Raw genomic sequence first — 16,509 nt, 5'->3', positions numbered from 1 at the left:
TTATTTGGGATAGAGGAAAGAAGACTGTTGTATTGAAGAAAAGAGGGTTTAAATTTAAATTTTTCGTAAAACTCATCTAAGGTTAAGAAAGAACCATCATTGTTAATAATATCTTTTAAAAACATTATACCATTTTTATACCATTCAGAAAAAAAAGATTGATTTATTGTCGATGCATATAAAATTGTTAAACCACAAGCATTCTGTAAAAATGTGTGGGTTTATGCTGATTTCATTCATACAATTTCTAAATATTTTCCATGAAGTAATTATATTATAATAAAAGGTAGGTAACTTTGCTGGAAAACTTGGCAGGCTACATCTTGTTAAGAGAAGATCAGTAATTTCTATTTTACTAAAAAAAGCATTTATTAATTTTTTCCATTTTGCATCACTCTCACTAAAAAATCTTTTGATCCAATTTATTTGAAGTGATTTAACTTGAATTTCAAAATTTGGAGCTTTTAATCCACCATCAGCTAACTTTTGACAGCTAATAGTATATTTTATTTTAGGGATCTCCGAATTCCATATAAATTTGTTTATTTCTTTTTGTACTACATTAATTATGTTTTCTGGTATTGGAATGACAGAGGCTAGGAATACAAGTTTTGACAACGCTAATGTTTTCACGATTAAAATTTTCCCTAAAAGTGATAGATTACGCATTTTCCAGAGATTAAGGGTTACTTTTAAATCCTCTAATTTGGTTTTTAATTTTTTGTCGACAGCGTTATTTTCATTTTCACTATTGAACCAAACACCTCAGGAGAAAAATTCCCCTCTGGACCATTTTACTGGCAGAGTGCCTGGTTTATAATTTCTTTTTGATCCTATCCAGATTGCTTCTGTTTTATTCAAATTTATTTTTAGTCCAGATAATTTATAAAACCTTTGCATAATGTTGAGAACTTCATAACCTGACTCTTCATCACTAAGAAAACAAGTTGTATCATCAGCAAGTTGACTGATTTTAAATTCATTTTCACCTATTTTGATACCTCTTATGTTTTTATTTTGTCTTATTGCTATTGCTAAAATTTCTACACATAATACGAATAAGTATGGTGATAGAGGGCAGCCTTGTCTTACTCCTCTACTTAAATTGAAAAAATTTGAGGTGTATCCATCATTAATTATACAGCTAGAAATATCAGTATATAAAATTTTGACCCATGACTTAAAACTATTTCCAAACCCAAATATACTAAGAACTTTTTCTAAGTAATACCACTCAACTGTATCAAAAGCTTTTTCAAAGTCTGCTAGTAAAATCAAGCCTGGGATATTTTTCAAATTTGTATATGCAATAAGGTCTGAAATGGTTCTGATATTTTCACCAATAAACCTTTCTTTTATATAACCTGTTTGATCAGGATCAATTAATTTAGGTAAACTGTCAATGATTCTGTTAGCTAACACCTTTGCCACTAATTTATAGTCAAAATTAAGAAGGGATATAGGCCTCCAGTTTTTTAGATTAGTTCTGTCTTTATCCTTTTTGGGTACTAGAGTGATGACACCCTTTCTTTGATCATATGACATACACTTTTTTTTAATGGAGAAATTTATACTTTCAAGAACTAAGTCTTTGATATCACTCCAAAAATATTTATAAAACTCTACCTGAAAGCCATCGGTTCCTGGGGTTTTATTAAGTTTGAAGTCGGATAGAATTTTAAGACATTCTGATTTCTTAATTTCACCTTCACATTTCTTTGTCTCTTGTTCAGATATTCTAGGAATATTTAAATTATTGAAAAAGGTTAATTCATTTTTAGTTACATTTATTTCAGATGATTTATATAAATTCTGATAATAATTTTTTTCTCCTTCTAGTATAACTTTTATATCTGTCAGAATTGTATTGTTAACTACAAGTTTATCTATACGCTTATTTTTATAATTTCTTTTCTCAAGGGATAGAAAATATTTTGTTGATTTTTCTCCTTCTTCGCACCATTTTGCATGAGATCTTAACATGATACCTTTAGTTTTACTGTTATATATCTCTTCTAATTCGTTTTTCCATTCTTGGTACTGATTGAGATTTTTAGGTGAGGGTTGTAAAACAATCAACTGCGTTTGTGATTCAAGTTTTTTATTTAGTTCTTTTTCCCTTTCTCTTTCTTTCCCAGCTTTTATTTTTGAGTATTTAATTATAATTCCTCGGAGTTCACATTTTATAGAATCCCATTTAAGATGTTTATCTTCCATGTCTTTATATTTTTGCTTTAGAGTATTTATATTTTCATGCATGTGATTTACAAAAACATTATCTTCCAGTAAGGAGGCATTAAATTTCCAAAAGCCTGGCCCTCTCTTAGAATTTGAAGCACTATTAATTTGCAATAAGATAAGACTATGATCTGATCTAATTGAGTGTTTAATGTCTGCTTTTATAAAAGGGGATTATCTTCCAGTAAGGAGGCATTAAATTTCCAAAAGCCTGGCCCTCTCTTAGAATTTGAAGCACTATTAATTTGCAATAAGATAAGACTATGATCTGATCTAATTGAGTGTTTAATGTCTGCTTTTATAAAAGGGGATAAGAAAGATGGAACTAGCCAAAAATCTATTCTTGATAAAATAATCGGTTTCTTTTGAAAATACCGTAGGTAAATAACTTAGCATCATGATGCTGGCTTCTCCAGATATCTACTAAATCGTGCGTGTCCATAAAACCTTTTAGATTTTCTCTATAAGTAGAATGTGGTTCACTGGTACCTCCTTTTTTGTCAAATTGTGGGTTTAAAGTGATATTAAAGTCTCCTCCTATTAAAATATTTTCATCACAAATTTCAGACAAATGATTCAACATGAAATCAAGAAACTGATTTTGTTTAGTTTTATGATCTTTAGTTGGTGCATATATATTGATAAAATAAAAGAGGGTCTCATTGATGTTTATAGTTAATTTTAAAAATCGTCCTTCCTCATCAGTGAATGTATCCGTAACTTTAAAATCTAAATTTTGAGGTGTTAAGATTGCTACACCACATTTATTTGATAAACCATGTGAGAAAAATATTCTGGAACCCCACTCTTTTTCCCACGTGGGGACAACACTTGGTGTGGTATGGGTTTCTTGTAAAAAAACAAAATGATTTTTGTAGTTTAACTTTAACCAATTAAAGACACAGTTTCTTTTTAAGGTAGCTCGTAGACCATTGACATTTAAAGAAAGTAGAGAAAAATTAAGATTCTGATTCATAGATATTGTTGTGTGTTTTCTTTACTAAAAAATATTGAATAAATGCATAAATGTTGAGGATAATATGTCTACATACCAGACATTGAACCAATACAAACAATAGGTCAAGGTCGACACCATTATGGTCACTGAAATCTGAGCTCTCTACTTTTTGCGTGTAGTGCATCAAATATCATGAATTGAGTGTTTATAATTGTTCCATGGACTTTTAAGTGTTTTTGGAGTGTTCTTTCGAAAACGTGAGTCAATATTAGCTAGCCTTTCTTGACTTTTTCATTCTGTGAACATTGTATGTCTGTAAAGATTGACATCTACTCACGATCAGTATCAACATGCCAGAACACAAAAACGAAAACAGGTTTAGATTTGTAAGTCCAGCAAACCCAGCTAAAAAATAGAAACCAAATGACTCCTTGGGATCTGTATCTGATGCAGACAGTGACATTTCTGTCCTCAGCAACATATTAGAGAATGCGCCAAGCAGTGAAGAAAGTTTGCGCGGGGTCACCAGTGTTATACTTGGAAATACACTTATCAAAAACGCTCTGGCGATGGAGCTTGTTCCTGAAGTTGACCGAATGAGAGCTGAAATAAAAGACCTGCATCGCCAAATTGACGATCTATCTCAGTATTCCAGAAAAAATTGTCTAAAATTTTCTGGCATTGCAGAAAGCCCACACAACTCAAAAGGAGACCCAGAAAACACAGACCAATTGATCCTCAACCTATGTAATAAAGTAATCCTGAAGTCCACTGGCACCACCCTCAACCCATGGACCATCAGTAACTCACATCGCATTGGGCCAAAGCCACGCTCCCGCAACGACCCACCGAGAGACATCATCGTAAAGTTCGTGCGGTACCGCGACCGTGCCCTCGTGTATGGCAATAAAAAAAATCTCAAGAACTACAACAACAACCCCTCGAGTGGATATAAGGTTTTCGTCAATGAGGCACTGACCAAGACTCGCGCCAAGATGTTCTCGCGACTGCGTAAGTGCAAAAGAGATGGCCTAATTGACTCGTGTTGGACATATGAGGGAAATATCTTCGTCAAAAAAACGCAAGGTGGTCCCAAATCATTGATCCGAAGTGATGATGACGTGCTGTCCATTGAACTTCGTGGTGAACAGCGTACACAGATCCTGGAAACTTCGGAAGTGTAACCACTATTCCTTGTCAGCTGATTATCAGCTGTTTAAATCCTAATGTCAAGGCCATTCTCAAACTCTTTCGTTTCACATTGTATAGGTAAACGATATGATGTCATTTCCATTCCACGCAAACATTCCTACATGCTTCTATCATTGCTATTTTGTCATGTATATATGTTCATTTTTCTTTGTTTAATTTGTTCTCCCAATTTTTCCATTCCGGAATTTGTTGCTCTTTGTTGGTACCGGTTCCTATATTTTCTGTCTTATGTATACATCCGACTACCACTTGTGTCCATGGCCATGCTGAATAATATGTTCATCATTGTTTTTGATACTTTTGATTGAAAAAAACTTAATTTATTCTAGGCCATGGACATTTATTATTACAAGGTATGTTCAGCTTTTCTTGATATGTTCTAAATACGACGCAAGCTACGGCGTTATTGTAGAATTATTATTAATTCTTGGAGGTGTTGAAAAAAACCCTGGGCCTAGCTCAGATTTGCCCAATATTAAACTTAGTTCTATTCGTATTGCACACAACAATGTATGTAGTTTATATCCAAAAGTGGACATTGTTACTGCTGAAATGTCTAATTTTGATGTTATATGTATAAGTGAAACACATCTTGACAACTCTATTTATAGTGACTCAATTGTAATTGATGGTTTTCACCCTCCTCTTAGGAAAGACAGAAATAGACGAGGAGGAGGTGTTGCAATATACATTTCAAGTTATTTATCTTTTATTGAACGAACTGATTTATCAACCCCTGGTTTAGAAATTCTATGGGCTGAAATTAATGTTAATTGTAAAAAAAATTCTTGTTGGTGTTTTGTACCGACCACCAAGTGCTCTGGCAGATTATTGGAACCTTTTTTGTTCAAATCTTGAAAAAGTAGCACAATGTGAATTACCAGTGTTTTTATTAGGAGATTTCAATGTCAATGTCTCGAGTGATCAAGGTACTAATTTTCGACAAATGGTGCAAAGACTTGGTCTTGATAATTTAATTCATGATGTCACAAATTTTACAGTTAGTACTGGTACCTGTATTGACCTTATCCTTACCAACAACTCTAGTCTAGTTATAGATTCATTTATTCTTCCACCATTTTCAGTACTCATTCGACAATAGGCACCGAGATCAAATTTCAATCATTCAAGCAATATGCATACAAGCGCACAGTGAGGGATTATAATAATGCTAATTACAATGCAATTAATGAAGACATTAGACAAGTTAATTGGGAGGAAGATGTCTTCTAAGGGGAAAACATTGATGAAATATACAAATCTTTTTTAGATAAAACCAATGAATGCATTAATAAGCACATACCATCAAAAATTATTACAGTTCGTTCTAGAGATAAAGCATTTATGAATAATACCATTCGCAAATTAATGAGGAAAAGAAATCGTATGCATCACAAAGCTGTTAAAACTCAAAATCCTGTTCACTGGGGAAATTATAGATACCTAAGAAATAGAGTCATAGATGTAATTAGGCGTTCTAGAGATAATTACAATAAAAAACTTACAGCACAGATTGATAAAACAATACCCCCTGGCAAATGGTGGAGGATTATTAAATCTTTGACTAAACTAAATAATAGCCATAAACCACTACCCCCTCTTAAAGCATCTGGTCAAACTCTGTTTCATCCTGTTGACAAAGCTGATGCATTTAACAAGTATTTTGCTGAAATCTCATCCTTGCCTGTAGAGCCTCAGCTCCCAGACCCTCCATTACATGGACCTGGGCCTCCGAACCATATGAACAATCTTATAATCTCTGACCAAGAGGTATTGGATCAAATTCATATTTTAAATGTAAACAAACCCTCAGGTCCAGATGGTATATCACCCCTTATCATAAAAAATATATCTTTATCTATTGTTAAACCCCTTACAAAACTATTTAATCTTTCCCTATGCTTGGGTAAACTCCCTAGCATGTGGAAAATTTCCCATATAACACCGGTATACAAAAATAAGGGTTGTGCGCAAGAAGTTAATAATTACAGACCCATATCTATTACTTCAATACTGTGCAAGATCCTTGAAAAAATTATCTTTAAACATATCCACAACTATCTCTTTGAAAATAAAATTATTTACAAATACCAGTCTGGGTTTCAACCTGGAGATTCTACAACTTACCAATTAGTTGAAATTTATAATACTATCATATCCAGTCTTGATAAAGGTAAAGATGTGAGATTTGTTTTTTGCGATATCAGTAAAGCCTTTGACAGGGTATGGCACAAAGGTGTATTATATAAATTAAAACTATATGGCATTTGCAATCAAATTACTAACTGGGTTGAGAACTATTTAGTAGAAAGGAAGCAAAAAGTCTTTTTGGATGGTTTTTCCTCATCACTCAGACATACTACCTCAGGTGTTCCCCAAGGATCTGTTCTTGGTCCATTTTTATTTTTATTATATATTAATGACATGTCTTATGATATATCAAACAATCTTCGTCTTTTTGCTGATGACACTTCTATATATGTTATTGTTGACAATGACACACAGGCTGTAACAAATTCACTTGTTTCTGATCTTGACAAAATATGTAAATGGTCTGACATATGGGCAGTTGATTTTAATCCCAGTAAAACCAAAAACCTTGATTTCAGTAGAAAAAATATATCTCATCCCCCTGTACAGTTTGGTGTCCATGGCCCATTTATACAAAAAGTTGATAGTCACATCCATCTTGGTGTAAATCTCCAATATGATGGAGGTTGGAAACAACATATTAATTCTATTCATGAAAAAGCTTGTATAAGGTTAAACCTATTGAAACTTGTTAAATATAAGCTATGTAGATGCTCTCTAAAAAATATATATTTTTCATTTATAAGACCAGTTTTAGAATATGCTGATATAGTTTGGGATAATTGTTATGATAGAGAAGTCAAACTTCTAGAAGATATTCAAGTAACTGCTGCAAGGATTATATCAGGTCTTAGAAGTAACTCATCCAGGTCAGCTCTATATGATGAATTGGGTATTGATCTACTATCAGATAGAAGAAAGGTTCATAAACTCACATTATTTTATAAAATGGTCCATGGTCTTGCTCCCAAATATCTACAGGATTTACTTATGCCATGTACACTGCAAAATAATTACTCACTAAGACACCAAGATGATTTTAAATTTGTTATACCCCAGATAAAAACAACTGCCTTTATGAACAGCTTTCTACCTTCATCTATAAAATTATGGAATGAATTACCTCTTCACATTAGAATTTTACCAACTGAGTCTTCATTCAAAACAGCCATAAAAAACATATTCTTTAGAAAGCCAAACAAACTTTATGACTTTGGAAACAGAAAAGCAAATATTATACATTGTCAGATAAGAAATAATGCAAGCAATTTAAATGCTGACCTATTCAATCATTTTTTGTGTGAAAATTCTATATGTGATATGTGTGGTTATGTATCTGAAAATGCTTATCATTATTTCTTTGTCTGTCCACATTATGATGCACAGAGGCAAGTTTTTATACAGTCAATAAGTAATTTACACTTAGATATCCCCATCTCTCTGGACTTATTGTTATATGGGGACAGTAGTTTGCCTTATAACGAAAATGTTGCTATATTTAAGATTGTACATGATTATATATTAGCTACCAAAAGATTTAAGTTTTAATGCATTATTCACAGTGTCACTTAAACAGCTGAACTGCTAGCTTTCTACAACTATTTTTCATTTTGTACATAAATAATACCCGGTACCAAGCATTTTGATTCCACTTATTTTTTTTTTCCTTTATTTTTCTCTACTATATTTTATTGTTACATTGTACCATCAATGTTTGTCAAATTGACTGTTAAAGGAGAGGGCTCAAATAGGCAGATTGCCTGCTGCCCAATCCTATTATGTGATATTTTTTACATAATAAAATATTGTTTAAATAAAAAAATACAAACAAAAACGGAAAGGGGGTGCAAAAATAGATGGAAAGAAAAATTAACAAGAAGAGAATATTTACAACAAAATGTATATGACACATTTTAAATGTAGCTCTGCGACTTACTTGATAATGTCGTGTTGAATATTTATTTGAGCTTTACCAATTCAATATTCCTGATAAATGTGTATGCCGTTACAGAAAACAAAACATGTGTATACTCAATATCGGAAACATCACCATAACTATAAAAAAGAACCCAAAAATAGAGAGGCTCGGATATCTGAAGAGGCAGACCGAGTAGCTATAGATGGGGAACTAAAAAAGTTTTTACATATAATTATATATATAAAGTTTTGATACATTCTAATTCACTTTGATGTAAACAATTAAATCATCATCACGGCTAACATGGACAAGCAGCTTTTAATTCAATTTTAGCTTTGGTACTGTTCTACTTACTGTGATAAAAGCATCGTTGATATTTATTTTTAATAAATAATATTAAAACCTTTTAAATGAAAAAAATAAATAACCAATAACAATTTCCTTATTAATTTCGCGTATATATTGTTTCTTTTTAAAATGATGTTTAAAAAACCAGATGTAAGATTATCTACGTATACGAGTTCATGTAGTACATATATGTTTTTAATACAGGTGTTGTTCACACCTTCCTGTAGTACGGCTTGTTTACCTGAGCGATACCTGAGCGCATTAATAAAATTTGTAAATTTTGAGTGTAAAACTTTCATTCCGGTCAAGGTTTTGAGCATTTAAATCTAGTTAAATATATAAAGCTATATATTATCTGATAGGTGTATACCTAAGGATGAAAACATCTTGACCGAATGGGAATATAATCAATGGTTTTTATGATACAGTTGATTATTTAGAGATGACTGCGCGATTACAGCATTCTTTTTTAACAAAAAATTTCTATTCCGGTCAAGGTTCTGCATACTAAATCTAAAGATATCGATTTATTTTTTTCACATTTTATAGGCCTGGTCGTTGTGATTAAAAAAATCGTTTCCGAATGAAAACATATTTAAAACTTTTTGAGATGTTTTATGAAGTCGACTTTGTCATTCCGGCAGCTGATTTTTGCGACCATAGCTCATTCCGGTCAAGGTTTTATGTACATTGTATCAAACATGTACCTATTAAAACAGTTTTTACATATATCAATAGCCCTCTATCCACAGATTAAAAAACTGAAAACCAAATGGTGATAGCTTATACCTAACACAAGTTATCGACCTTTTTATACATGCCATTACGTATATTACATAGCCATTCCGGCGAATAGACCTGCCCGTATCTAATCGGGTTTTTTCGAATGCTATAAATAGCACAAAAAAATCCCCAGCAATGGACGACTTAAACAGGACAGGACAAATGTAAGTTAAACTTTATTACAGAATACTTATGAGAATTAAAATTATTGTATTTTACTATGATAAGAATGCATGAATATAAAATCGTTAAAAAATACATCTTTCCGGTAGAATGTCTGTTCAGAAAATCTCCGAGTCATTGTATGTGGGATTGTGTCTCAAGATAGGGACCCCACAACAGGTGGCCTCCAGGAGAGATATACAAGACATTGAAGATATGTTAACAAACAACGGAGTTATAAATAAGCAGATGACAACGATGCTGAGTGGGAGTCGTAGAGAAGGGTTCAGACTGAGTGGATCAGACATGGACTTCATGCTTTGGCCAAATAACCACCGAGTGATCTGGGACTTCTCTCAGTGTCAGTTTTACAACACACAAGAACATGCACTGATTCTCTGTGACAGTTCTGAGAGTCCACCAGGATTCACTTTACTATGGTTACCATTAGACAGAACTAGTCATAGAGTGATGTCAGCGTGTGTAAGGATGAATGGAATGCTCTATATATCAAGTTCAAAGTACAGAGAGATAAAGTGTTCTCTAGGTATAGCTGGTTCTACACCACATGGACCGTGTAGCAGTGGAACATTAAATGGTGTACTTGAATACGATCATGCCCATTGCTTTGTGAGTGACTTCTGGCCTCCGTCTGCCTCCCCATGGAAAGACAGATGCCACTCATGGCCACTACCTCATGTTGTCAACGACATCATACGAAATGGATGTCACGTAGTAGCAATAGGACACAAATTAGGAAATCATACAGACAACGAATGGAGAATTTCTTTCTCTCAGGCAGAATACAAACTTGTGTGTTCAATGAATCACACACAATTCCTGACGTATGGATTACTAAAATTGTTCTTAAAGGAAATAATTGATAAGGGATTAAAAAATGAAGAGAAACTACTGTGTTCGTATCATATGAAAACGGCCGTTTTTTGGGCAATTCAGCAAAATACACTTTCTCACTGGTGTCCACAAAATCTTCTGACCGGTTTCTGGGTCTGCTTTAAGCTTCTTCTTAAATGGGTTTACGAGGGAGTGTGTACTAATTTTTTCATTCCAGAAAACAACATGTTTCTCAGCAAAATCTATGGTGAAGCACAAAAAACATTATTTGCGCGAATGTATAGGTTGTATGAGAAGGGCATACCATTGCTGTTACACAGTCCCTCCATCGCGTCTTACATCATTAATGTTCTGTGTAATCCCAGACTCACTATTTGTACCGATGAACACACTCTGATCTCTGAGGTTAAAGTTGATGAAGAAATTTTCAGAGAGATGATTAACAATGATTCAATATGCACATCGAACTTAAATGAATGTGAAAAATATCTACATACGGTAGAACAATTCATAGGTTTACCTCTGACACAGTATCAAGTTGTCGTGTTACAGAAATTTACAGCTAACATCCTTCAGCTTACCGCATTTTTTTTAGACAACATGTACACTAGCGCAGGGTTCAACAAACAGTTGTTTATTACAAACAAAATATCCTGTCACGCGCTGAAATTTGCTGCTAAGTTTGGATTTGTTTCTGACATGTTATACATTGCAATGTATTATAACAAAACATTCCGTTACAGTAAGGCTTTATCTGTTATAGATAAAACAAAGGTCAAGTTTGCACTGCCATGTCTGATGTATGAGAGGCATGTAGACCGAGAGAGGTATAACGAGGCTGTAGGGGAACAGTCCTTGTCTACAAAGATGAGACAGGCTGTATCAATGAATATCAAACTTGACAATGATATCTTTTATATCAATGAATTAATGCCCGAACAACAGTATAGTAAACAAAACATTCAGCCTTTCTTGTGTATCCCACCCCTTGTACTGTTGTATATGCTAGAGTTATTGTGCTCTAGACATGTCGACACACTGAGAGCACAGAGAGCTTTAGATGATCTACAAGTCCTAGTCCACCATGATCAGGGTGAGTTAGTGCCTGTACACCTCAGAGCCATTGTTATTATATACATGTATTCTATTTATTTATTTGATGTGTTTAAGTTGTCTATATAATTATGTGAAATTTTGCAATAATTGTATAATTATATTTTCATGCAGATTATTAAATATTTTATTTTAACACAACACCCTTTTTCTCCTTATTTCTCACATTCATTTTATGAATCTTGTATACATTTGTACACCTTTACTTGATCAATATGTTACACTCGTTTCAAAAATAATTTTTTACATAATGATTGATACTGATAAATTCAATTTTCATTTACGAATATGATATCCACTTAATGTTAGAAAATTATAATTTGGTCCAAATACAGATCCCATAGCTTTATTTTGGCCATTGATAATATGATTTAAAATCTTAAAGCTAGTAGTTGTTGAGTCAATTCAGTATAAAGCTCTGGGAAATAATTTACTTTGTTTTGCCTCGGACTAGAATGTTTCGACGTCATTGGATGAATCGTGTCACGTGATTGCCTTATAAATCTCTTTACACGGCAAGCGTCAAAATTTATACGGCAACATGGCGGACGTAACGTTATTTGAGCTGAATATTTACACAAACGTTCAACCATACCCTGCATTTTTAAGCCCCAAAATATTTCAGAGTGATATCCCTTTGCCCGTGACGTAATAAAACTATTCTATATACAATGACATTCAGCTTTGCTCAGACGACTGACGAGAAAGGTACAGAATTAGAGATTAAGCCTATGAATTTAATTCTTATATATTATCTTTTGTTGTTTACATATCAAACTTTAGGTCCTCGACAAAACAAAACACTTAATAGGTTTGATACTGACTGTTTACAGAAATTTGTGGTGTCGGTAAAGTCCATAGAAGGCTCGGCTCCGCCTCGCCTTCTATGGACTTTACCAACCCCACAAGTTTCTGTAAACAGTCAGTAACAACCCTAATAAGTAATATTGACAATTTATATATCTTTGTTTTCCCTCGGACTGAAATGTCACATTTTCATTGGTTTAAACATAGCACGTGATTGCCTCATATATCTCTATATTTGTTCTTTGAGAAATAATATTAGGCAATATGGCCGTCATTGGTCGACGCTTCGCTTACTCATTTCGAAATTTCATAGTATTTTATACATAAACTGCATGCCGTAAGTTCTTAAAGTATTTGGAGTAGTTGCCCTTTAAAATTCTTTAAAATTAGAGTAGTTGCCCTTAGAATATTGACGTCACATTGTTTTGTCTGGAGCAGAACAAAATGGCAGCGTCAAAATTTGCTCAAATCTCTGCAGAGGAAAGGGAGAAAACATTTAAAATTGAATAGCAACAAAACATTGTAAGTAAACATGGGTGAAGCAAAGATTTTGTAAGAGTATTTGTAAGGTGAGATTGAAAATTTTGAAGAGTTTAAATGAGTTAAATTGGGGGAGATGTAAGGCATCTTGTACATGGCTTTGCGTAGATCATCGCTATTTGTGAATTAATATGTCGCTTGAAGGTCCTCGAGAAAACAAAACACTTATTAGGTTAGTAACTGACTCACTACGGAAATATATTGGGTTGATCAATCTCATAGAAGGCTCGGCTTCGCCTCGCCATCTATGAGATTGATCAACCCAATATATTTCCGTAGTGAGTCAGTAACTAACCTAATAAGTAATAGTATGTGGACCAAATTACTTCTCCCTAACCCAGAAATCTACAACGGGCGTTAGATGATAAGGTGATTGCAGGTCTAACGTGCAGTGTACCCTGCCATGAGTGTTCAGTTTCTTTTCATCCAAACGATCTTTGAACATGATTATTCTTTTCTTTTTACTAGGACAATTACTTACTTGACTTAAGCCTTTCTCACTCCCTTGTGGAGCATAGGCCACAGACAATTCTTCTCCACTTCTCTCTGTCCTTTGCTAGTTGGTGGATGGTGTTCCAGTTGTGTCCTTTCTCGGTCCTTTCTTTTTCAAGGACTCTTCTCCACGTTAGTCTTGGCCTTCCCCTTTTCCTCTTACCTTGTGGTGTCCATTGGAGGGCTTGACAGGTGATATTAGATCTGTTTTTCCTTAGGACAATTACATGTAGATCCAAATAAACTGTACCCTGCATTCACATTGTTACCTCTCTCTCTCGGAGGTTGTGGCGCAATTCAGCTCAGTTAAATTAAAACTTCGATCTTTATAAATATATCCACTTAAATATTTATATAAGTTTCAAATTGTTGCACCTTTACCTCCAAAGATTCCATCCGTACATGTATGTTACTTTCGAAATTAAGACCCCTTCCCTTGTCCAATAGAGGTCCCTCCCTGGCTACCAGGAGTTAATGTAACCACAGCATAATCTAACGCACCGACAGGTTTACGAGATCGATCGTCAGGCCACATATATATTTTCAAGGAAGCTTTTGTACTCGCACAAGGAAACTTATCAAAATATGTTGATGATATAGGGAGTTGTTACTTTAGAAAAGAAAAATTTCAGAACGTGCTGTTTAATTTGACTTTTTCTGATATTACTACCTATTAAAGTGATAAATCCATAGCTTTATACTTGCCAAAAAAAATCTCTATCTGAAAAGACAAGAATAAAGAAGAAACACAGTGCTTAAGAAATACATGTGTTTAAGAACAGGAACGAACCCGCACCCCCACTCCCCCTCCCCCCCCCCCCCCCCACACACACACGCGCGCGCGCGCGCGCGCGGTAAAGACCCCCTGCCAAACTAAAGATAAAGATTGTTTGGAATGCCGAAAAAAGATTTTTGCCAAAAATGAAGAACCTCTTTTATTGATTTTTTTCTTTTCTCTTTTTTTTGCGTCGTACAATGTTTACGTGTATGTTAGTTTGTTCGAATTTTTTTTTTCCAAGAAAGAAAATAAATATTTCCTCTTTTTATTGAGAATTTTTATCAGTAAACTCAGTAATTGATTAAAGAAAGTGGACTTCTAAAAAAAAAAGAATTCCCCTGCCTTCTCTCTTGGGTCTGAAAACCCCAAGGCGCCCATTTCAAGCAAACAATTTTCTTAGGGATTGCCCCAGGTCCTTTTTTTATATATCACCATTTATACCAAAAATTAGAACAAATATCTATATACTACTATATTAAATGATAGACTCGAATTTTTTTAGCTTTGATACCGAGAAATCGGAAGAGTACTGTTTTTTGTTTAATGTATTTTAAACATTATTGGTACTTGAAGATTACTAATTTGTTTTTATTTTTTCTCAATCAAGCTTCGTTAATTAATAATCAACGAAAATTCCTCAAAAAATTCCTGAAATCATATGAATTTTTTGGCTTTTACAATCTTGCGCATGAGCATTAGGTCTCACAACACTATATTTCAAAACATGGCTGAGGCAAAATAATTTTCGAATTCCCCTTCGTTTTTAGGGGTTTTCCGCCAGCGACAGGGGCTGTACTAAATCAACGTGTAAAAAGCCTGATTTTCCCACCTTTGTAAAAATACGAGGTCACTTGAATTGTTTCGGCAGGGGGGTGAAAGGGCTCGGACATGATTTTCAAGCACATGTGTAACTTTGATGTAAACAAACTCTCGTGCCTTTGTGGAGGGCTGTGTGTTTTTTGCAACTAGATTGGTTAGGAACAATTGTTTTACAAGTTGTAAAAAGGGATTTTCCCAGAAGTTTGTTTTAAACTCGCTACCCGTGTCTAAAATTGCGTAATTTTGGTAAGAATATATTGTAAAAAATTAATAGTGGTGTGCAACCTTACATTCGAGTGTGACTAAGATGGGTAGCGAAACCCGGGCCGGGCCGGGCCGGGATTTTCGAAACTGATAACCGGATTTTTGTTGATTTCTTAAAAAATACTCATTTGTTCTGCACGAAATTTGCAGGAATACTTTATTACAACTTGTTTTGTCTTCCCTGAAATTTTTACTGTCACAGAATGAGTTTTTCAATATTTATTACACATTTTCATTTTTCAGGTGACTAAAATGGGTAGCGAGCCCGGGTTACACATTTTGGCGATATTAAGCGAATTACATCGTTGAATTTGGAAACTTTTTATAATTTTATCATTGCTATTTAAGTTTAAATACTTAGATTATTCAACATTTCCGTCAAAAAATGTTATTTAATAAAATTATGGCCAAATATTATAAACCCGGGACGGAACAAAACCGGACACGTTTACCCGGGACAAACCTTTTATTTCCGAAAAAGTGACGATATATGTTATATGATTTCTTCACCCATTGCATGTGTTAACTCTTAGCCGGACAGTGGCGTAGCTGCCGTTAGGCACAGGCACGTGCCTACGCATTATTTCAGCACCAAAAGTAATGTCACATTTTAAAAAAATAAATTTAAAATATGTTTATTGATATTAAATAGCTTTTAGACCAAAACAAATTTAACAGTTCAAAGTTTTCAGACATCCCAAAGAGGCTTAACTAATTGATCCAAAAAATGAAGATGTTGCAAATGAAAAATGAGTTAAATTAGGAAAAGAAAATCTATTCAGAAAATCAACATTTACTGTTCTGCAAATTTAATTAACAGAAATAAAACTTTTAAAATGAATACAAAATAATACACAGTGCTTATAGGTAGTTAGTTTGATTTTCAGTAAAACATGTTAAATCATTAAGAAACACACCAAGTCTGGGCCCTGGTAGGGCGTTGTGTTTTACTAAGGAATGAATTCAATATTTATTTGTTTTATACGATATAAAATGGTTTGGGGCAGTTTACGCTTTATAAACCGCGAAGCGGTTTATAAAAAAGCGTAAACTGTTTCAAACCATTTTATATCGTATAAAACTAATAAATATTGAATTCATTGCTTATAATTTAATTTTTTTACACTTCAT

General features: G+C 33.7%; 2 protein-coding genes across 2 annotated transcripts in view; both read left to right on the top strand.

Moving 5' to 3' along the window:
* The first annotated feature begins 4,650 nt into the window (after positions 1-4,650).
* LOC128184045 (protein O-mannosyl-transferase TMTC3-like) overlaps positions 4,651-16,509 on the top strand; it is a 37,501-nt gene continuing 25,642 nt past the window's right edge. Inside the window, exon 1 of the mRNA XM_052853362.1 lies at positions 4,651-4,761. The gene's annotated coding sequence lies outside the window, so the exon portion shown is untranslated. The remainder of the gene's footprint in view (positions 4,762-16,509) is intronic.
* On the top strand, positions 9,675-11,747 carry LOC128185176 (uncharacterized). The gene is made up of 2 exons (XM_052854840.1): positions 9,675-9,712; positions 9,821-11,747. Exons 1-2 carry the CDS (start codon positions 9,684-9,686, stop codon positions 11,745-11,747), a joined length of 1,956 nt encoding a protein of 651 aa, XP_052710800.1. The 5' UTR covers positions 9,675-9,683.

This window comes from Crassostrea angulata, chromosome 5, assembly GCF_025612915.1.
Source record: "Crassostrea angulata isolate pt1a10 chromosome 5, ASM2561291v2, whole genome shotgun sequence".
Classification (NCBI taxonomy): Eukaryota; Metazoa; Mollusca; class Bivalvia; order Ostreida; family Ostreidae; genus Magallana; species Magallana angulata.
This window is presented reverse-complemented; position numbering and strand designations above follow the sequence as displayed.